The sequence below is a fragment of the Crocodylus porosus genome, unplaced genomic scaffold, assembly GCF_001723895.1.
Source record: "Crocodylus porosus isolate Cpor-Errol unplaced genomic scaffold, CroPor_comp1, whole genome shotgun sequence".
Taxonomy (NCBI): domain Eukaryota; kingdom Metazoa; phylum Chordata; order Crocodylia; family Crocodylidae; genus Crocodylus; species Crocodylus porosus.
Window position 1 is genome coordinate 71,946,929 of NW_017728886.1, and position 23,318 is coordinate 71,970,246.

The 23,318-nt window shown below is 41.4% G+C and overlaps 1 protein-coding gene across 3 annotated transcripts in view; it reads left to right on the forward strand.

Annotated features, from left to right (window-relative positions):
* RBMS3 (RNA binding motif single stranded interacting protein 3) overlaps positions 1–23,318 on the forward strand; it is a 542,868-nt gene that overhangs the window by 469,233 nt on the left and 50,317 nt on the right. For 2 of the 3 annotated variants that reach the window (XM_019536251.1, XM_019536258.1), the window contains exon 10: positions 20,061–20,171. The exons of the other annotated variant lie outside the window; for it this stretch is intronic. In XM_019536251.1, coding sequence (XP_019391796.1) covers positions 20,061–20,171 — 111 coding nt within the window. The remainder of the gene's footprint in view (positions 1–20,060; positions 20,172–23,318) is intronic. 3 annotated transcript variants of the gene reach the window in all.

Here is a 23,318-nt window from a genome sequence, read left to right on the forward strand (position 1 = left end):
TCTGTGACTCTCAAATGTCAAACTATCTCTTAGCAGAGAGAGTATGTTATTACACATGTGATCATGTCTCTCTCTAGTGGCTGGAACTGGTGAAAGTGAATTGCTGCAGTTCCTGGTTTCATCCCCATTGATCAGCAGTATGTGTGTGCACCTGGGGCATTGCTCATAATATTTGCACATGATGTTTATGTTAATCTCATATACATCAAAAGTATAAAATTGCAATATGTGTTGGTAATTAACTAGAAACCAAATGTGTAATTTATAGAGAGGTATGAAGGACAAGAAATAGTCCTGGGAGGTCTAGATTGTAATCTGGCTTTTTTCCCCACCAAACTTCTTAGCCCTTTTGTCCATTTGCTCAGCAGCTAAATAAATATAGTAAAACAAAACTCAGCCATTGCAACATTAATTCAGGTTTTTTAAACCACCTGGTCACTTAATATGAGTACTCAGCTGATAAAAAGCAGTATAACACGTCACATCAAACAAATATGTACATCAATGTCTTCCAAACTAATAACATCCTCTTGCAGACTGTAATGACAAAAGCTCTATGTTGGCTTGCTGTTAGATTTAACCAGACTGAGATTAGTGCTGTGTGTTCTTGCTGTTAGTTTATAACTAGGCTAAAGCTAATGCTGTGCACAATTCTGGCTATGTTCACCTGTTGTGTTCCAAAGGCTTTGATCCTTAAGTTGCGATTAGCACCTTTTGCTCAAAAGCAAAAAATAAGCTGCTAAATGTGGGTTTGGAATGGCTCTTCAAAACCCTTTTCCTGGAATGAGAAAACATGTTGGCATTGCCATGCAGTTGCTCCAGTAAATCTCTGAATCAGTATCACAGCCTTATGCCTACAGCTGGTGGATTTGAACATTTCAGTTTATCCTGTGGATTGACCCCATTTTTTTTCATGAATTGCACAGAGGTCTTTTCCCTATATTTGTTATCCAAAATTTTATATGAATAATTTATGGGAACACTTCAGCCTAAGGATTGTTCTGATTGTACATAGCAAGTATTTATTTGATTATTTCATATTCAGTTCTTACCTTCCTGTTCCCTGATTGGATGACCTTATCTTTATAATCTATATCAGTCCCTGGCTAAAATGATTTTTTTGTGTTTTGACATGAAACAAAATGTTGTTGCTTTTTTAAACAAGTCTGTACAATGGCTCGACGTGCTTTCGCCTAACACTTATACAGACAAAACATTATTACTATGCATGTAAAGAAAGAAGGAAGCAAGCAAGCAAACATAGCCAAAATCAAAATGAAGTTCAGAATCTGCAAAAACATCCATGGATCCTTGTCCAGCTCTTTGTCCCATTTTTCACCGTCATGAGTGTCAGCATTTTTTAAATGTTTAAAGAGGGGAAAAAACTAGTACTTAAACTGGTCCTAGGCTGAAAGTAAGAGAAAAGCGATCTTCAACCTGGGAAAGTTTGCCTGCGAATACTTTATCGTACGCTACCTCCTGCAAGTACCATAAATGCACAGAGCCTGCCAAGTCATTCTCAGTAGTTGTTCCTCAACTGTGGAACTTCCTCCTGCTTAAGGCCCGCCAGAGCCTGAGTGTAGACATCTTTCAGTAGGGCTGCAAGACCTTCCCTATTTGGGCAGGCATTTAGCAAACAAAACTAAGCTGAGATATTGTCTGTGTTGATATTCTAGTTCCCATTTAAGTTGTTTTGTCATTCTCCTGTTTCATACATATTCTGTTTCTCTTATTGTAAGCTGTCCTGAGCCTGGTTGGGAAGGGCAGCATACAAACATAATGAATAAATAAATGAAGGTTGTAATTAGGGTGAATTCCTAGCCCCTCTGAAGTCAGTGAAAAAACTCCAGTTCAGGTTTTCATCTCTATGAAAGCCATTACATTTAATTATATTTAAATTTATTTAAATCTATCCAGTCTATATTTTACCATAATGGTTATAAAATAGACATTTTAACAACTGAAATTATGTACTAGCGTATACTAGAGCTGGGCGTAGCATTTTGCATTTTTTGTTTTGGGCATTTACTTTTGCAGACTTATATCCATGTAGAGAGCCATTTAAGGGGCTGAAAAACCACAAGATTGCTGCTTTAAGATATTTAAGTCGCTAGATAGTGGGAATACTGACTTTTTTTTTGTCTTTTAACTATGTAAATGGGTTTTCTGAGTGATTAAAAACAGTTAATACAGAAATATGCATTCCAAGATGCTAGTTATATTTGAGTTTTTGTTTTGAGTTCAGTTAAGTTATTTCAGTTTTATTTCAGCTTATCTAAATGCCTGCTTTTGGCTTGATGTCTTTTGATCTTTAAGACAGAGCAAATTGTATTAGGATTTCAGTCCATATCTGACCTAAATTTGTGAAGTGAGACAGTAGTTTTTTGCTAATTTCATATATGCCCAAAAAAATTGCTCAATTCTTTAGCTAGCCTTTTCTTGCAGCATACACAACAGATGTTTCTCCCAGGGAACTCCCAAATCATGTCCCACATTGTTGATTGTCTCTGGTGCTTATTCTGCAGTAGTGCACATCTAGTTCTCCCTACTCCATGGCAGGCAAGCAAAGTAATCTATGCCTTGATAGGTATTATGCAAAATAGTTTCCCTGCAGTTACATTAGCGCATTAATAGACAGCTCTTCATCAACCAACCTTGTAACTTGAAGAACTGATTTTCACTGGCTGAGTATAAAAATATTCTTTGGGTAGGAAAAGACCTTAAACATTCCTGAATTGGTCTTTCCTGGCCTGCCATTATAAATAGTAAATATCTCAGTGTAGAGTGGAACCAGAGTTTTGTTTCCAGGTGCCAGTGAAAACAAAATGGACATTTTATTTTCCAGAGAAAACACAGTGATTCTAAAATATTCAGGTATCTGAGTGTATCAGATATCTGAATGGAAAACTGTCTGCTAATCCAGAAATCTGCCTCTGACGTACATCTGAATTTCTTCATTAGTCTCCTTATAGAGGACACAGAGTAATTGCTGCAGTAGTGAATAAAGCATCTCTTCACTCATCGTGTGTCAAGACTTGACTACAATGTGTTTCTGTGCCCATATGTAGAACTGCTACTAGAGCCCAAAAGCTACAATTAAATAAAAAACTCACGGAGAGTATGGTATTTACACTGGCATGTGAAATCCATTCATGTTACAGCAGCAAACTCAAACTTCATTTCTCTAAATTGTCTTGGCCAAAGTTTTCGAAGGTGGGTGGCTGAAGTCATGAACCAGATTCCATAGTTTTACAGTTAAATAAGTTGCCTGGTTTTCAGATGTGCCAACTTGTCCTGAAGAAGGGAACGTTATGTCTGAAAACTCATCTAAAATCTTTCCAAACTATACAGCTGGTCCAATAAAAGGCATGGCTGATAAAAACCTTGCACAGCAGGGAAGAGCCTGGGGCCACAACAACAAGGATCAGGCCTCTCTTGGCTCACCTGCTATCCACCTTTGGCTTGCCGTCATCTTACAGTTCGAGGTTGTGGGTGTTTTTGGCACTCTGCCCAAAAATGTTGCTGACCCCTGTCTTAAACCATCATAAATAACGTCAACGACTCTCCTACCCAACTGCTACCCAGATGGACATTCTGCTAGGGTGTGTGGGTGCTGACCACTCAAAAATGTAGTTAGCTAATTGGGTACCTGCCTTTGGATTTAGATACCGAAGTGTGAGGATACAGAACATGTTTACAGTGATGTAATCTACCTTTGCATTGGTGGATTGTACACAACATACAGCCCTAAGGTGGTTTAAGCCGCTCGGTTTCAGTGAAGTACCGCAAGTTAGACCAGTGTGCATCCTGTGCCTGCAGCTTTAGCTCATTTCAGCTGACTATACTGGAATATCCATTTGCTCAATCTATTACTGCCTAGGTTTAGGCATTTGCCCCTGCCAATGTTCCCTTTCTAATTTAGGCAGAAAGATATTGTAACAGAGTCCTTCAGAAAAAACAGTAATTGGTTAGTAAGCCTAGCAGTTTGGGCGGGGGTGGGGAATTAAATAATGAAATACTTTTATTCTGTGTATTCCAGGCAGCTGTGCATGTTGAAGGAGTCATTTGTTAACTGTTTTGTATCTGGTCCTCTTGTACTAGTAGGATGGACCTGACACACTGAGCAGCACAGCAGGTGAGCTCTGCTGGGACATTCATCTTCAGTTAGTAGTTTTTTAATAAACACGCACAGTGATCATAAAAAGGTGCCATATGGATAGCGCTGGTAAACAGGGTCCTTTTACCACAGAACAGTCAGGAGGGACAGTGATCATGCAAACTTCCCTACACTGTCCCATTAATGTGCTTTATCTCTGACCCAGAGACACTGACCTGGGTGACTGAGAGGTTAAATCTCTATATTTATTCTAACCTCCATGAATTTGCTGAACAATACCAGTTGCAGTAAGGGGGGTTTGTGATCTGGGTGTCTCAATGTTGGTAGTTGATGCTTGGACGTAAGTGAACAGCTGTAAGAGTGTAATGACTTTCAGTCGCAACTAACTTGAGCAACATTTGGACAAATGACCTAGAATTGAAAAGCTCCCTCTCCTATTACCAGTCCTCTGAGCTATTCTGTTCCCCCTAAGTACTTTCAACATATTTAACATGTTACAGCTGTTCTCTCTGCTATACAATAGTGAGGGGGGTTGCCAGCATTTCCAGGATGAACTCATATTTTTCAGGGTAATAACTCAGCTGTAAAAATGTGCTCCAGGCTGAAACTTTGTAAGAAGGATTTCAGCCCAAGAGTGACTTTATGTGGACAAAATATTGAAACTATAATCAATTCAGTCATATTTAATTTGTATGAGTGTATGTAGGAAAAATGGTGCAGGATCAAATCCTCAACTACTTTTTTACATAATGTTCATATAAAGAATAACGCTTACCCTTCTTTTTAAAAGTTCCTTTTAAGTGACTAAGGGCGCATCTAAGCGAGACACTATATCATTGCTACCACTCAGTAGCATTACCAGACATTAACAGTGACATGATGCTACTGCACAGTAACATCAGAAAAACACGATATGGCGGTGGTACTGTGCAGTAATGACTGCGCCGTTGTTGCTCGTGTAGCTCATGTAGATGCAACCTAGAAGTATTTGCATAAGTAAGGACTACAAAGTAACAGTTTGAATCCTTCATCCTAAATATTTTTATTTGGGGGGTAAAAATCACCAGAGAAAAGTAGGCTTATGTTAATCATTTTCTTTGTTCTGTTCTATATATTGTTACATTTGAATGGGAAGTAAAGTGACTTATCTTCTTACGTATTTGAACAGGAGCTTATGATCCAAACTAACTTACTTTTAGCCTTGTAGTTATAATGAACTATGCAGTAATTCTGATTCTGAACATGAATAGAGTTAGGGAAATTCAGATCCAGGTCCAAATCTATGTCAGAATTCTGGGATTAGGCCAACTCTAAAGCCCCAGATATCATATAGTTTGTAAAGCAATTTGTAAAACCTCAGCTACAAGGGAGGTTTACAAATGCCAAACGTAATCAAAATATGCAGGCTGGTTTCATTGCAGATATCTTTAAGTGAATTGGGACTTAAAGTAGCATATAATTACTTAGCAGATCTATTCCTTTTCTTGCTAGAGTGTCATACTGGCTGACTTGTAACTCAAAATTAAGTACTTGATTTCATTTATATAAGTCTTATCTTTATCATCAGTTTACATTTATTTACCCTTGATTTACACAAGAATAAATGAGATCTGAAACAGACCGTGGATTTTTGCTGTAGTCAGCCTTTCCAAACATTTTCTGTCTGATGCTTCAGAAACAGATTGTCCCTTCCTTGTCAACTGTGCAACACGATGGAAGGCCACACAGGTGTCACTGATGGCATTGAATCAGGATGAGGCAGTAGCACAAGTGCTGCTGAGGGGACAGTTTGAGGCAATAGAGTTGTATTGGCTCTTAGGCTGTAGACGGATATAACATTCAACCATTTTAATAAAGAGAAAGGACTTCTTGATTGGGAACATGCACCAGTTGAAGCAATATAATAGTTTTCTCTGTCTGTTCTTATACCTGCTTATCTTCCTCTTACAGTAGATTAGAGCATAGGCCTTGCTGAATGATGGATTAATACAAGTATTGATCAATACATATACAGCTTGGATAAAAGCAGGCTTGATCAAAGACTTATTTTTAAGGTGCCTCTGAAGATGACTTTGCAAACCCTTGACAAAAGTTGATTGATTAATTGACAAGGTTGTGTGTTAAAACTGATGCCAGAAGGCCTAGAATACAATAAAGCATGAGAATGAAAAAAGGTACGAGGATTAGGGTAATTCGGTAAGTGATGCTGATTTTTTTTGTAAACATCTGTTGTAAACAAAATTGCTTGAGCTGTGTAATACAAAGGACTGGAAACTTTTGGAACTTGGCACTAGGCCTTGGGTACACTATATATGTGATCTGAAACTGTGTCTTATTGCAAGCATCCAGGGCTAACAACTTATAACTCTTTGGACAAGCGTGTCAGTGAATTGGTGCTTTGTTGCTAGTTAATCTAGCTGTGTCTTTGCCATTGAACTAAGTGTGTACTGAGGTGTTCCAGGAAACGCACATACTACACTTTACAGCTTGACCAGCATCATCACAGACAATACCTGACAAAGTGCTCATACAGAGAACCACACAGAAAATGGAAGAACAATATAGAGCAGACAGACAAAACATCTACAGTAGATCAGCTGTAAATTGCTATAATTTAAAAACATTTCAACTGTTCAGCTGTCCACACTCCTATACTACTTTCTACATGGGCACTTCTGGGAAGTCCCAGATGAAATTTAAAGCTGTTGTGCTCAGGCAGAACCTCTGACAAAGAGCAGAGTACTAACCTCCTGCCCTTACCTGAGGGTGACTTCTCTCACTTATGGGATAGAAAATAGCTCTGAGATTTGAATGTTCCTGTCAGCTCCTTTTTGGAATGGTGAAATCCTTAATAATCTGTGACTTAGCACATGAAATGAAATAGTACTAATATGGGCCATCACCATTAGGTTGTTGTTCAGTTCTGGAGTTATATCTCATTTTCTGTTGGAAGACAACTACACACTGTCCTGGGGTCCAACTAACCCTTGCAGAACATTCTTTTAATATTTTTAGTGTGTCATTCAGACAAAGAACATCTGTCTTCCTTTATGGGCTGGTTTATTCATCTGGCAGGTTGGGCCGAACAATTAACCTCAGGTATGTTCCCATGCAGCTCTCATTTAGTTCCGCTAGCTGGATCTTCAGAGAGATTTTCTGAGGTTGCAAAGCTGAGAACCTGGTTATGTGCGGTATTGCTGCTGGGCCTCTTCTTCTTAGTGCATATCTGTCACCAGTCCTATAAAATATTGCTTGGCCCAGATTACAGGTAGCCATATCTCTGCTCTGGTATTCACTTTCTCTCTATTTCCCTTTTTCATCATCTCTGATGTGCGGTATTATTACTTGTCCTTTCAAAACATGATTTGTTTCTTCCAGCACATCCGCCACCTTGCATGGGAAAGAGAAAATCCATTCTGACATCAGGCAGGAAAGAAAACATAGCCCATCTATTACCAGTCACAGTAACTGTTTCTTTTCTGGCCTTCACAATGTCAAGGAGAGTCATATGTAAAGAAAAAGTCCTCAGACAGTCCCACTCTAAGCTCTTCTTGAAAATCCACTAAATTGCCCTGTTTGTTTTCTTGAATCCAGAGTTTGCTTGGTAGCTGACCTTTATGCTATGTCTTGCTGAATCTAACTAGTCAGTGACTTCAAACATTGGGCCTAACCAAACCAAAACAAGTCTGCGTCACGTAATCTGTAGCCTAAAGCTCAGACACAAATATCCTTGTAGAGAACAAAAGGACCAAAAACACGCAACTTGCCAAATTCCTCCAATCTCTAATAAGAAAAATCCAGAGGTTAGGCCTTGCAAACTTAATTCTAGTGAGAGCAATGTGGTTTATGACATTCTTATGTTATTGGTTGAATAGATTATTTACTTAGCTTAATTAAATGAAGTGTTAAATGATTAGGCAGTTTTAGATGTCATAAATGCTTTTACTTTTTTAAAAATATTTTCATAAAATAGCAATGAGGGATTTAAAGTACCAAAGTTTAAAATGAAACTAAATTTTGAAGAGCAATTTTTTAAACAAATAAGGCAATTTACCTAGAGTTGTATTCCAAATGGTTTATCGGGGCCTCTTTGTATGGTTTACTGTGTGCGGACAATTGTAAGGGTACAGATTTGCAAATATTTGTGGATCACATTCAAGTTTCTGTGCTGAATTAGGTGGAGCAGGAACTCGGTCTCTTATGCTACAGGCTACATTTGTCTCCTCTCTCCTGAGAACTGTCATCAACATCTACAGGTTTTCATGAAACATTTTGTTTTTGAGGAAATTACATCTTTAGTTGAAAATATTTTGAGCAGGCTACCCCAGTACCAGATTTCCATAATTTAGCCTGTCTATAGTATGGCTTTGCCCTGAGGAGGCTCTTCAGCCTGTCCTTTAAATGTAAGCACAGCCCTTGCTTATACTAACAAACCAGCAAACCAAACTGATAGCCCTTCTCCAGGGAGTACAAAGGGGCTTTTTGCGCTGCCCCCTTTCTGGTGTTTAGCATATCTGGGTTTTAGTCAGTCCTCTGCTTCTTTCTCTTAGCTCAAACCCTTGGGTTTGTAACTCCTGATGGGTACTCCTTCAGTATCCTGCAGTAGCTCCACAATTGGCCTTCTGTCATAGGGCTGCCTGTTCCCACTTGAAGGGCTAAAACACCCCGTTATACTAAGCTGTAAACATAAAGAAGGTTTGTAATGAAGTAGGAAAAAATGTTTTTACATAATAGAAGTCTACAGCAGCGGGGTTTTCATGGTTCTGGTCCGCATCTTTATTTTTATCGATGCAGGGGACTTTTCTCTCCCCTTTGTGTAGCCTGTGAAGATAAACGGCTCATAAAGCAGTTTTCATGTCCTTCCCCAGCTTTTCACTATAAGTGCATAAAGTTTGCCATCAAAGTTCTCAAGATCACTTGCCAGAACAAAGCCTAGAAAGATGGCTATCATAGGCCAGCTGTCTAAATTCTTTACATTGTTAAAGAAGGCAGTTTCAGCTTATACCCATTCTAGGAAACCCAGCCTTCAGCCCTCTACACAGAAAAAACAGGGTAGGTATCTGCCATAATACAATACTGCCTCCTCAAGGTATTTCAACTTCCTCATGTATAGTAAGTATAAGTTGAAAGCCCAGTGTTTTTCCCGTGTTTTGTGCTATTTTCATATGCATGGTTATGTTGAGTGGAACATTTATTACTACTATTAAATGCTGGAACTAAACAGATAATTAGCTTTATTCTGTATTGTTTCCTGCACTTCAATTTGGGCAGGCATATCATGCACATAATTCTACAATAACTACACATACTTAGCAAAGAGGATTGTACTTGCCTTTTTTCAAGCATGACATTGTTAACTAATCAATACTCATGACAGCATACAGGGCAGATAGATTTAGCACCCCTAGCTGACAAAGGGAAAATAGAAAAGTGGTGATTAGAGCAAAGCTGCAGGCATTTGTATCAGAACAGGAGTTGTCAAATTCAAACCTTTCTGCCTCTTCAACGCAGATATCTTTTATATAATTACAGGGAAGGTTTTGTGCATGTGTTGTTATTGGAGGACCAATATTACTGAGGAATCTGTATATTGTCACTAACCCTGTGCTGAATAAGGGGAAGACATGTAGCTACAGGGATAGGAGAGCATTGAAGATGATATAAAAAACATTGGGGTAGAAGAGTCTGAATTCATGAAAAGGTCACCTCAACAAGTAGCTTAGTTACTGATGTTCTCATGTTATATGCCTACCTTTAGAGTCCTTATCCTTTACAAAAAGTTACTAGCAGTGAAATGGCCATCTGGGAGTTATAACCTGTGCTCTTGGCTAAAGGAAAAATGTTCAGCCTTCACAAGTAGGGGCAGCTATCAGATGATGAGTGCAGTTGGCAGCAATGATAAGAGAGGAAACAAACAGCCTAGAGCAATAGTAGAACAAGTTAGGGATTATTTAGAGAAACTAGATACTTTCAAATCAGCAGGGCTGGATGGGGTGCTGAAGGAATTGGCTGAGGTAATTTCAGAGCCATTATCTATTCTTTTTGAGAACTCATGGAGGTGAAGTGAGTCCCTGGATGATTAAAAAAGGATAAATATAGTGCCTATCTTTACAAAAGGGAAGGTGGAGGAGCTGGAGAATTACAAACAAATCAGCCTTTCCTTGATAGCTGGAAAGATCATGGAGCAGGTCCCCAAGGAATCTATTTTGAAGCACCTAGAGGAGAACAAGGTAATTAGGAACATATACAGCATGGATTCATGAAGAGCAAGTCATGCCTGAGCAATCTGATTTCCTTCTATGATATGGTGACATGCTAAGGTACAGTAGAGAGCAGTATGATTAGAAGTCAGGAAAAGCAGATTTATGAGCCAACGGTGCAAAAACTCAGGTTATTTAGTCTGGAATCTGAGGGGGGATTTCATAACAATCTTTAAAAAATTGAAGGGTTATTATAGAAAGGATGGGCTTTTCTCTGTGACCATAGGACACAGGACTAAGAGAAATGGGTTTAAGATGCAGCAAAGGAAATTTAGTTTGGAAATTAGGAGGAACTTTCTGAGGGTGGTCAAGCATTGGAACAGACTTCTCATAGAAGTTGTGGAATCTCCATCTTTGGAAGTTTTCAAAAGCTTGTCGGGCAGACACTTGGCTGGGATGGTTTAATCAGGAATGATCCTATCTTGAGCAGAGGACTGGACTAGATGATCATCTGAGGTTCCTCCAGTCCTTCTGTATGATCCTGTGATCCTATATTTTATCTGACTTTTCATAATTCCTGTTAGAAATTAATATAGCAAAAAATACACGTGTATTTATTCTTCATCAAACTTCTGAATTGAAGTAAGTTCTTATCCATTTGGGAGCAGAAGCAACATAGTAATACTCAAGAAACACTGTATTTTCTTCTAAACTGGTCATTAATTCAATATGCTTTGATCTACCCACCATAAAATTTCCTGTTTTAAACAGGAATTTCTTTGTAGTACTATACTTTGAGGTGTTCGTGGCATGTCATACATGTTTTCTTGAGTTTGTTTTACTGATACGGAATGCTTGGTCGCAAGATTGGTGGCATTAAACTACATGTTATCCTTAGGTATATGCATTGTGATATTTGAAATAAAATGTATTTCTTGTATGTTGTAATAGAGTTAGTATTGAAAAATATGATGATGACTTCTACGTGTCACTTCTTTAAAAACAAAGCCTAAATGGCTGAAAAGAGGTAATCACTAAAAGTGGGTATGCTAAATTTCTTGTGGACTTGGTCAGAGGCACATGGGCTAGACCCTTCCAGACAATGACAAATTAACATTTTAAAAGGAGAGACCCTAGTATTTCTCACAGTGAGTAAATTAAGTGAGAGATTCTATGTTTTGAATGTTTCTAAAAAGATGCAAATACTCTCCTGAACATAATTATGTCAGGAAAGTATTCTGGTCCGGCAAACATCATGCTGGGGGGTTGGGGGAGAAGGGCAGAGGGAGTGCAGAAAGTTATATACATAGTAGTCTGAGCTTCCAAGCTAAGTCCAGACAGTAAAAAAAGACGAAGGCTGAATCGATTCAGTGTTTGTAGGCTAGTTTGAACTTCACACATTAAATTGAAACAGAAGTGAACAGACATTGAGCTTTGATTCAGGAAATACAGCCACATGCCTGCAGTGGCTCAGGCCAGAAGCGGGTGCTATAGCATGGTTCTCTGACCATGTGTTCACTTCCTCTTCCTGCTGCCCTGCAAGGTCTCTGGGATTTATAGTCCAGAATTATAGCAGCAGGACTCTGCAGGGTTGCTCATCACTTCCTCTTCCTGCTTCCAGGTGCCTTTGGGGTTTGTAGTCCATAGTTGTAGCCAACAGTAAGTTTGAGCAGGGGAAGGGGTGTTTAATGCCCCCTCCCTGGCCCCAGACCCTAGCCTGGGTTTGCCTAGGGAATGGCAGTCTCCTGCTGTAGACTGTGCTGCATCACCAGCCAGGCTTTCCCTCCACCCACCCCCTTGTTAGTCAGCCCTCACTGCTCCAGCTAGGGAGCAGAGGGGCAAGGCCAGCTCTGCTCTTTGGAGAAGACAGCACAGCCCAGCCCAGGGCTGGAAAGCATGCTGGGGAACTGTGATTTAACTTGAATCAAGAAGGGGTCTGGGACAGAAGTTTCAAAAACTGGTTTGACCCAAATCAGTTAAATCTGATACTATATTCAACTGGGTTTATCTTAAACCAGCTTCTGCCATTTTGAAACTGGTTTATGTGAACTAAGCTTCTGTTCTGTTACAGTTTTAAATAAGTTTCTGATCATTTAAACTGGTTTATGTGTAACTTCTGTCCCTAGCCCCAAAGAATGTAATGACCATACTTAAGCCATCTCATGAGGAGTGAGTGTTTCTCTTAACGTTTCCTGGGCATAAGTTGTTTTAGGCCCTCAGCAAGCAGGATGAGTGAAGTAGGCTGACAGGAGAATTTGCAGGAGGCTATGACATTAAGGTCAGAGGCAGAAGCTGCTTTCTAATGCATTGAGCTGAGTAGAAGTTGCATTCTTGGCCTTAAGATGGAGGGTAAAGTCAGATATTTAGTCTGATCTTATTTCCATATCTTTGTTTATTCTTATATCTTTGTATCTCAATGTATAACTTCTGATTTCTTATGTTTGCTCTTGTTTTTATAATAATTTTGTTATCTTTTATAACATAAGTATGGTTAGTGATAACTGTGATTTCAGAGCAGTTGACCACAAGGATATACTACTTCTACCTGGCAAAATTTCTTCTGCTAACAGCTGGCAGTGAAACAGATAACACTGAGACAACACTGGTCAAGGAGATGACTTTTTGAGCATATTGGTCTATCCTTATTAATTCCATCAATGTGTTAACTGAGATTTCGGACACATCATTTCTGTAGTTCTATATATACCTTTATTCTGCTAAGAAGTGAGTGTGCATGCAGTTGTAATGCACAAAATTGGCGTATCCACTATGGAGATAGTGGATCTACCACAAAAGAAAGTTCTTGTTTCAGACAGGAACTTCTTTGTAGCACTATCTTCAGTAACATTATATGTAAATTGTGCATAGTATCTCAGACCCCCACCATCTCAGCATGCCCTGCTCTCCCTCCAAGGGGAAGGAATCTGCTATTCAATGTTGCAATTTTATAATTGATGCTACTGGTGAACAGAGCTGCAGCTCTATTTACTACCCCAGATGTGCTGCTATCCCACCTCTTCCCCCACAACCCTCAACACAGCTGATCAGCTTTTTGATAGATCTGCTCCAAAACAAACCCCTCCAGGAGAAACTACCTGGTTTGGCATCTGATTTGGGGGGGGGGGGGGTTATCATGGAAAATCGGAGCTCCTCCCATCCCCTTTGCTTACCAGAATGTGGGTCCAGCTGCAGCTGCCCCAGTACTGCTTTCTTGTGATGAGCAACCCAGATATGCTGCTGCCCTGCTACTGTTCATTCCATTGCCCCTCAATCCCAGCTCAGCCCCCCAAACCCTGCCAGTGCCCTTTACTTACAACCCACAGCACCCCCCCATCCCTGCTGGTGCCCCTCATTCTCAACTGCTGCCCTTGGCTCTGCTGGTGCCCCTCACTTCCAGTCAAAAGACCCCTGGACCTGCCGCTGCCCCTCACTCCCAACAGCCCCCTGCCTCTGCTGGTGCCCCTCAGTCTCTCAACCTGCAGCCTTCATCCCCACCAATGCCCCTCACTCCCAACCTACAGCCCCCTGGCCTTGCCCCTCACTCCCAACCCACAGTCTGCTGCCCCCCTGGGCCATGCTGGTGCCCCTCACTCCTGACCTGCAGCTCCCTGGCCCTGCCAGTGCCCCTCACTCCTGAAATACAGTTCTCTGCTGCCCATGGTACCCCTCACTCCCAAGCCACAGCCCCCCATCACCAGCCCTCTGCCACCCCAATCCCTACCAGAGGAGGCCCACAGCTGCCCCTACCCTGCCCGGTCCAATGCAAACCAGGATGGTGGTTTGCGGCAACGCAGCAGGGATGGCCTCCAGCATGAGGTGTATGCAGTGCACTTCATACAGAAACACAGGAAGCAACTGGGGCACCACACACTGCCCTGGACTGCTAACTGGGGCTGGGCTGTGGCACAACAGGGAAGACCAGTGCCATGCTTCACAGCAGCAGCATGAAGCAGAGCGCAGCTCTACCCCAGGCCATGGTGCAGGTAGCAGGAAGAAGGTGAGGGCCTCCAAAAGTTGTCCCACCCAGGCCACAGTGCAGTGGCTGCAGCAGCTCCAACTCAACAGTGATGGAGTGAGTGTGGCCCTGGCTCAGGCTGGAGGGCAGGAGGCCTGTGGCACCCCACACCCTGGGTTAGGGCTCCCACACTGCACCAGCCAGTCTGGCCACAACCACAGCAGTATTTCCTGGCCACCCCACCCCTGAGAGCATGGCCCCTGGAGCCACCAGCCCAGCCACACAACTCCCCACCACCCATGAAGGTCTGCTATCATCAAAAGTTCCACTGCCCCCTTTCCCCACTAGAGAGGCAGGCACCTCTAGCAACTGCATGGAGCTAGGCTTGTCAGTGGCACCAAGCACTGCCTCAGACTCCCTGACCTTCTGCAGCCCTGACACTCTGACACCTTTCCCCAGTGCCAGCAGGCACCTGCCTCCTCTCACACACCCATCCCTGCCACACACACATGCTCTCCCCTCTAGCCTCTCAGGCCACCCCTAAGCCCTGGTCCTCCAACCCCCACTCCCCATTGACTTACCTGCTTGCAGCTGCTGGGGCTCCTCCCACCACCCTGCCTGGCCATAGAAATGGAAAACCTGGACCCCTGCTTATGATCTATTGGTCTAATATATGAGCTGTTTTGGTTGCTTGTACATGCCCTGGGGGTTAAATTCAGTTTAGTTATCCCTAAATTGAAATGGTGGGTTTTTAAAAACCACTTTAATTTAGGAAGAATTAAACTGAACTAAACCCCTGCAGGGTGTACACAAGAGTGGGGGCCTGATCCTTACCTACCTCTTTGGCAGCAGGGGGGCAGGAGCAGTCCCTGAGCTGCTCAGGGGGTCCCCCAGGCAGCACCTGACTGCTGGTACCTGGCCCAGGCAGTCCCAAGGGTGGGAAGAACTGCACCCCGCTCCCCCCTCAGCCACAGAGGGAAGCACTGGGTTCAGGCAGGGGAGAAAAAAAAAAAAAGGATCAGGCTCGCTGATCCTTTTTTCAGTGGAGTCTGCCTGCACTGGCTGCCACTGGGTCCCACAGCCCCTGAACTGGGCAGAGCCCACCAAGCCCCCAGCACATTGGCTTCCAGCACCCCCATGCACTGTTGTACTTTATTAGGTAGCAAACTAAAACACCTTTGAGGTGTTTTATCTTGCTATGTACCAAAGTCATTTAAAGTGGACTACACCGCCAAGCATACAAACATCACCATTAAAGCGGAATACACCACCAAATGTGCAAACAGCAGTGCCATTAAAGCAATTTCAAAAGGGCATTTAATCGCCGATTTTTTGGTGTGTACAAAGGCCCATTGGCACCTGGGACAGACAAGAAGTGGGCTGTTATAAAAACTCTCTCATGATTTGTAGCTGGTTTTGTTTTCTAGAATAAATATTATTCTGTATAAATGGCTACATACAGTAAAATCTCTGTTATCCAGTACTTCACCAACCAGAATACCTTATTAATTGGAATTTCTGGGCCATGCCGCTTTGCCTCCTGCTGCACTGCTAAAAGCAGTGGGATGCACACGGCACCATGCCATGCCGCTTTGCCAAATAATGTGTTGTTCCTGGTTACAGTTGATTCTGGTGCAGGAAATCCCCTGTTATTGTGCTTTGAAAACCACACCAAACACTTGAGTACAAAGTTTTAGCTTCTCTGAATCTTTCAGGGAAGTTACTATTCCTACCTGACTCTGTCAGGCTCGTACATCAGGAATGCTTGCTCCTTTGACAGATTCTGAAAGCTAAGCTTTTCCTCACTGAAAAATGCAAATGCTTTCTCCAGTTTTTGTATGTTATCAAACACAAACTATTTCAGGTCGACTCACTAACCTTGCCAGCCCACTGGAGGTTGATTTATCTTGTAAACTGAAGCATGCAGTTTAAACTGAAGTGCTTTCATAATAATGATGAACGGGATTCCATGTAAATCTCTAAAGAAAACCCATAATACCAGCCATGATTTTAAAGATATAGAACTTGCCTTTTAAATTTGACACTGTAAATATAATTTCTTCCTCCGCCCCCTGCTTTGATGGGCAACACACAGAGCAAGTGTAACCATTTGAATATCAGGCCCACACAGATGATGGAAATTTCTTGCAGAAATTATGAAAATCTAATTATCTGGGAATAGAAGTACAAACTTAAGTAAGTGGCAGGAAAGTTACATTGGCAAAGGCAGTGATAAAAGCATCATAAATTCTCCTGTAGTTGTATTTTTTAAACTAAACTTGGCCTTCAATAGAATTACAGCATATTAAGGTCTTTCTCTATCTGCTTTACACACTCTGTAAACTCAGACAGCTTAAGATGCTAAGATGAAAATATTTTATTGAGCCTTAACACTAGCCAAGTGGACCCTGTCAGCAAACACATGCTATATATATTATAAGAAAGTTAAATTACATTTACTGAGATGGCAACATCTGATGCAAGACCTTGTTGCTTTCTGCAGCTAAATAAGTTGAATACAAGTGGATTTGACAGCTTGCTTCAGGAAATGTATTATGGTTTGGAGAACTAGTGTTGCCTTAACAACCAGACAGTATTTCCTTAATTAAGTATAATTTTTTCCTTACAAGATCATAAGAGGATGTTGCAAATTCTGGTGAATTAATGGACTGGCAAATGCATGCAGTTCTCTGGTCTAGGTAACTGTCAGCTTCTAACCCTTTAAGTTGTCTTAAGAAATCTGCAGATTCTTGAGTTCACTATTGTTCTTTTTTCTGGTGTGTTCTCGGTTGTAAACTGTAAGACTAGAATACCTGTTCAGTTTTTAAAAAGTAGCTAAACTGGTCTGTTATCTCCAAATAAACTTTGTGTTAGATGGATCTTTTTTTCTTAAAATTTTATAATAATTTATTCACAAAAACTGCATCTTGTTTACAGAAAGAAACATTTTTTACCAGACTGTTCCACTGATGTTTGGCACTCGTATTTACCATCCTCAATCACAACATTTTCCTTACTGCAGTTCTTCCGTAATTGCTAGGCTCCTAAATTTATACACTGCTATAACTATCAGTCTGTCACATCTGTAATCATGCCAAGCTCCCCCCAATGATGCCATCATGATAGAGATCTCAGAAAAAAAGAGCTAAACTTTATTGTCCTTGGGAGCCTCCCAAGTTAATTGCTGCTGCTACTACTGGCAGTCATTTCTTTCGCTGTATCATGCAGGGCTCTAATTGATCAGCCATGTATACATGCTGTGTGAGGCTGACATGCATGTCGGTTTTTCATTTTCTGTCACAGACAAGCAGCTAAGGTCACCGATATCTTTAGGGAAATAGTCTATTTCCTAGCCAAAATGGGAAAACTGCCTGTAGGAATAGCTGGGATATGTTTTTACTGTTAACTAATTCAATTTAAGCTATAATACCTTATTCTGGTTCAGGTCATTTGGACCATAATTGCATATTTTTTTAATTCTTCTTGTAACCAAACAGCACACTTAATAAATCAAGGATGGATGGTCCAAGGCCATACCAGATCTCAACTTCAGGAGCATGACTGGCATTCCAGGTTTTTTTAAACTGAACACCTGGCAAAACGGCAGACAAAATGCAAAAAGGTTCTTGCTTTGAGTCATAAATACTAAATGGGCTTTAGATTGTACCCAAGAAGCTCACTGTCATGCCCTTCCAGCAGATTTTGTAGTGTTTGTGTTAAAGGAAAAAGGTTACAATTAGGGAGTAAGAAGCTGGAAAGGAATAATGAATAAGGAGATTTGGAAGGTGAGGTGAGGCATCTGAAATACTGAAAAGAAAAATTTGCAATGACAGGTGATGGAAATAGGGTTTTTAAAAGAACTTTTTCCACGACATGTGGAGAATGGCTCCATGGCAAGTTAAGTGGGATGAATTAATCTATTGTAATTACATCTATGCTGATCTTAAGCAAAGCAGCCAATAACAAGGAGACAAAATTTGCATAAACATTGAGGATTAGAAACATGCACGCTCATAAGGCTGTTGATATTGATAAGAATGCATACAGGACTGTCACAGCTTTTCTATGGAGGTAACGTATTTTCTGTAGCATATCTGATGACTTGCCCTAAGTGTTTATTTCAATGTAAATAACACAGCCTGGTGTGGGGCAAATCGTGTATGTGGGTGTGTATCCCATATACTTTAATGCCTTACAAAACTGATTTGAGTCAACTCTCGTTCGAACATTGCATCCAAGTAATCAGTAAATTCATATCCAAGGATCAGTAAGATTCTCAAATCAGACATACATAGAAGAAGACTTTCTGGAAGAACAAAGCAATCTCCCTAACTGCAATAGCATAACTGAGGTGCCAACTTGGCCGGGGGGCTGGGGGGAGGGGGAGAAGCAGGGGGCGAGGGCAGCAAAAACAAGCATCTGGCTCCACCGCCACTACTGGCAGAGCAGTCAATGCTGCCCTCTGCACCAACATTGCCTTGTTACACCTCTACCCAATTTGTTTTTATCTTTTTACCTGCAGTTGAAAACACTGGAGTTATTGCTTCCGGTCTGATCCTTAGAAATGAGCCCAACTGTTCAGTGTAAATGTGAGGCAAACACTTTAAAACAATCAGACAATGTGTTTAGAGATTTTTTTTTTAATTCTTTGTGCTCAATTCCAGTGTATAGTATGTAGAACTGTTAAAAATTTTGAATGAAAAAAGTGAACAGTTTCTCACAAAAAGGTTCACAAACTTTTTTTATTTTTTACTAACTCTCATAGTGTAACTTTATGCAGTCTGTTTGCACAGAATATACCATAACTTTCATACTAACTGACAGCTGCAAGTATCTCAAGTTATTTACTCTTGTTTAATTATCTTTTGGTTCATACCATGTTCAAATGAGTTGATGAGCCTTGACTGTCCCATGCTAAAGAACATAAAGAATGCAGTATCTTCTCCCTTTTGTAGGAGAAAGAAGCAACTCACTCCTTTCTGAAGTGAATTAGCCTAGTTAATATAGAAAACAGTGTTTTGCATAGAGGAGCTCAGGAGAGAGCCACTTTAAAGCCATGCGTGAGTAAAGGGATGAGTGTTCCAACGCTCATTGAAAGCTGGGAGAGCAAAAGCTGGAAATGACAGAAGCTTTCCTGAACAATTCTCTTGAATTCTTTTAATCTTTTGTTCAGAATCTTATTCTTGCTATAGCTTGCCCCTTGTTTATTATTGACCTCTTTGTTGCCATGCAGAGAGGAAAATGCATGTGTGTGCGCATATATTTTGAGTGGCTGTCTCTACCATACCGATTGTCAATAACTAGTCATACTTAATCAGCTGTAAAATGTCATAAATAAGGACTCATAACTGAGAGTGGAAAAGCCAAGGCAATTACCATCATAGGTTGCCTATCTCAGACTGAAGATTTTAAATTCCAGGGAAAATTAAGGACATATGTGTGGTGTCTGAGAGTCAGTGTTCCACGTAGATTATGCAAAATGCAAATGACAGACATTCTGCAAAGTACAGTAGCATTCATCATAGACAGACCATATGCATTTGTTTGTCAGAAGCAGTGAAGTCAAAATTAACACTTAATTTGAACTGGCATAAAATGGCCTGATTAGTTCTACAAATAATATGTGTATATGTTGGCTGTCAAAGAGGACAAAACAAATCTCAAGTGACAACTGTATTAGTCTCTTTTAAGATTAATGTCAGTGTTTCAGCCAGGTTCATTTATTTAAAAAATGCTTATGACATTTAAAAAAAATAAATGGTGAGATGGCAATGATGTCTGTTTGTAGGGTGCTGTGATAACGCCGACAATGGACCATACTATGTCAATGCAGCCAGCAAGCATGATGGGCCCCCTGACCCAACAGATGAACCACCTTTCCTTGGGCACAACAGGAACGGTAAGATTACAGAATATGCTGCTGCATTTTTATTTTATTAAATGTTTTATTAATTTTTGAGTTTTTTCCAGGTCATTTCACACTTTCTTGAGTTTTTGAGAGGTCATTCTTTTTTATTAGTGTATTATTTCTATGGCTTATTTCCTAAATGTTTGTTTTTTTAACAGCTTCATATAAGGCAACCTCTGGCATCAAATAAAATATTCTAATAAAATATCTTATAGCATGATCAAAGCATCCTGTACTAAACAGTCTATATCCTAACACACATCTCGCTGACAAATAAGGCTCCAGGCAATATGTTACTATAGCAGTCACACAGGCATATGCCATGATGGGAGATAGGATTCAAGTTTATGGGGAGTGGTGGTGCTGGCATAGTAAATAAGTAGTAAAACAACAGGTTAATAAACCCTGCTCTGTACTTTGCAGAGAACTAATTACATTAATTCTAATGTAAACCTGGGAGTACTGCTGTATTAACATGGGCCAGTATTTAAATTGTCTCAGTATGCACCTTGATTAGGCACTGCCCCAACTGCCTTTCTGAGCGTCTGTCCCAGGAAGGCAGTTCGGAGTGCCCTGATTGGTGCCTTGGACCTCTGTATAGTCAATAGAAAGATTTCAGAGACAACTAAGAATTATTTAGGTTTAGGAGTGTGTCTAAATTTTTGTCTTTGAATGGCATCTGAATACAAACACCTCATGGATAGCCTGACAAATTGCTTAGTCCCACTTCCAGTACAGCTTTTTCTGGGGTTTCTGAAGATAGCCATTTCAGAATGAGGTGATGGAGGTGTGCACATTTTTCAGAGTAGCCTGATTCTTAGAACAGTTGTTGTAGAAGTGAAAGACATGGGTTCAAGGCCCACTGCAATCTGGGGCAGGAGCTGAACCCACTTCCTAGGCAGTTGGCCTAGCTACTAAGCTATTGAACAAAAGATGGGCACTTCACCACTGGCTTTGAACTGAATTCAGTGCTGTGATTATAAGTTGGGGTGTTTTTTACCTTTCTGTCTTTCCAGGGACTTGGGCAGTTTAGGTTCCCCACAACAACATTTTGATATAGACACCTATGAAAATTTGCAGTCCAAAATAGGGGTGTTTAATGAACTGAAAGACCTAATGCATTTGTGGTGACTGGCTTGCAGTCATTTTGGTTTGCTCTTTAAAACTATGGGGTGTTTATAACGTGCTCTGGAAGGGGAGTAGGGGGGTTCTGAGAGTCACTCTAATTAAAGTACGTGGAGCATCATATATATCAGCAGCCCTGCACTGAAAAATGGTGGTAGGGGCACTTTAACTAAAGCTTACCAAATGAGCTTTAGTTATACACACACAGACACACACATATATATACTGTATTACATTTTGCTTTCATCCCCAGATGAATTTCTTTCTAGCCTGTGGCAGGGCACTGTTGGTGCCTGCCACTTTAAGGACTCAGCCAGGCAGCCAGCAGGTGCTTGAATGTGGTGGCCATTTTGGATCTCTGGCTGCCCATATAAACAGAACAGTTTGCTGCTGGCAGCCCACGCAGTAACATCGCCTGGCTGCAAAGCTGCTTGGAAGATAAGGGCAGGAGGTAATGGCAGGAGCTCTAGGATATGGTTTGGAGGCTCCTGGTCCTGGCCATGACCTAAAACTGCACCCTGTCAGGAGTGGGTGGCCTGGTGGGGCTCTCAGTGGTGGGAGCCCCCAGGAAATGCCAGTCCAGTTACCACCCCGGTGAAAGGCGGGTCAGGGTGCCTTAACCCCAGCTCCCACAACCAGATGGGTTACACTTAGTAGGGGCCAGAAGTTGGACCCAAGAGTGGGCTGGAGGCACAGAAGACTCATGTAGAGTACCCTTGACTGGTCAATGCTGGGGCCAGGACCAGAATGGTCAAAAGGGCCAGGGGCTCACCCTGAGGGGCACCCAGAACTGCAGGCCTGGGGTTTTGACTGAGCTTTGATGTGAGGCCAGGGCCTGTGTGGCCAAAGGTCCTGGGGGGACCACACCTGAGAGGGGAAATAGTTTCAGGGAGCTAGGCAGCCCAAATGAAGGTGGAATAGGCTGCCTGAGTGGAGGGATCATGTAGGGGTCTAGACTGAAGGATTCTGGGGCCCAGTGTGGGGCCGGTGATGTTAACAACAGAGGATGCCAAGGCTTGGGCTTAAGTGTAGGGGAGGAAGGGAGCTGCACATGGCGCCCCCTGGCACCGGGGCAAGAAATGGGCAGCCTCCTGTCTAATTAACAACCTAATTAGGTAACAACAAGGCGTGGCAGAAGAGAAGGTAGTTGGTTGGCCCAGAAACAGATGGGTGGGCCGTTGGTAGACTGGCCCCAAGAAGGCCCCCATTACATAGCCCCAGCATTTTTTCCATTTCTGTTTTTATCTGACTCCTATGTTTAAATCTGAGGAAGTTTGAATATGATGATTCTTTTTTTTTTCTGTTCTAATATGTTTTGGTCAGCAAAGAAATCAAGTAGGAATAGAGTCTGAATGCTTATCTCAGAATGTCATATTTCTTTGGCCAGGTGAAGCTGTGGGAGATTATTAGTGTGGCTAGTATGAATTCTTGTTTGGGTAGATTAGAGCCTTTGTTGACCATTCCGATTGCTTCCTGGCCAGAGATTCCCATCATACTTAAGCTGTCACTCAAATTCATTGATGATTGATTCATTTTATTTACTGACATGAATGTGCATTTAATAATTAAGAAAAGGAAGCAAAAACTGTAGTCAGGATATGATGAGTCCTTGAGAATATTGCTCTGAGTCTGTCATTGACATCAACGAGGGTCACCGGAATGACTAAGCTATAAGAAAACCCTTTAGAGCAGGGTTGATCTAGCTAGTGAAGAGACTGGATCCAGTCCACAGCAACTTAGAGAATAATTAGCACACTCCAGCCACAGCAGCAGAGGAGGCATCACCAGGGTCCTATTTACTACCATGTTCAGTTTAAGTTCTCTGTGGCAGGAGAGACTTCTTCCACAATAGGTTAATAGTTTAATAGTTTCTATGGTCAGAAGGGACCTGAGAAGATCATCGAGTCCGACCCCCTGCCATGGCAGGAAAGAGTACTGGGGTCAAACGACTCCAGCAAGGTGTTCATCTAACCTCCTCTTAAAAACCCCCAGGGTAGGAGCCAGCACCACTTC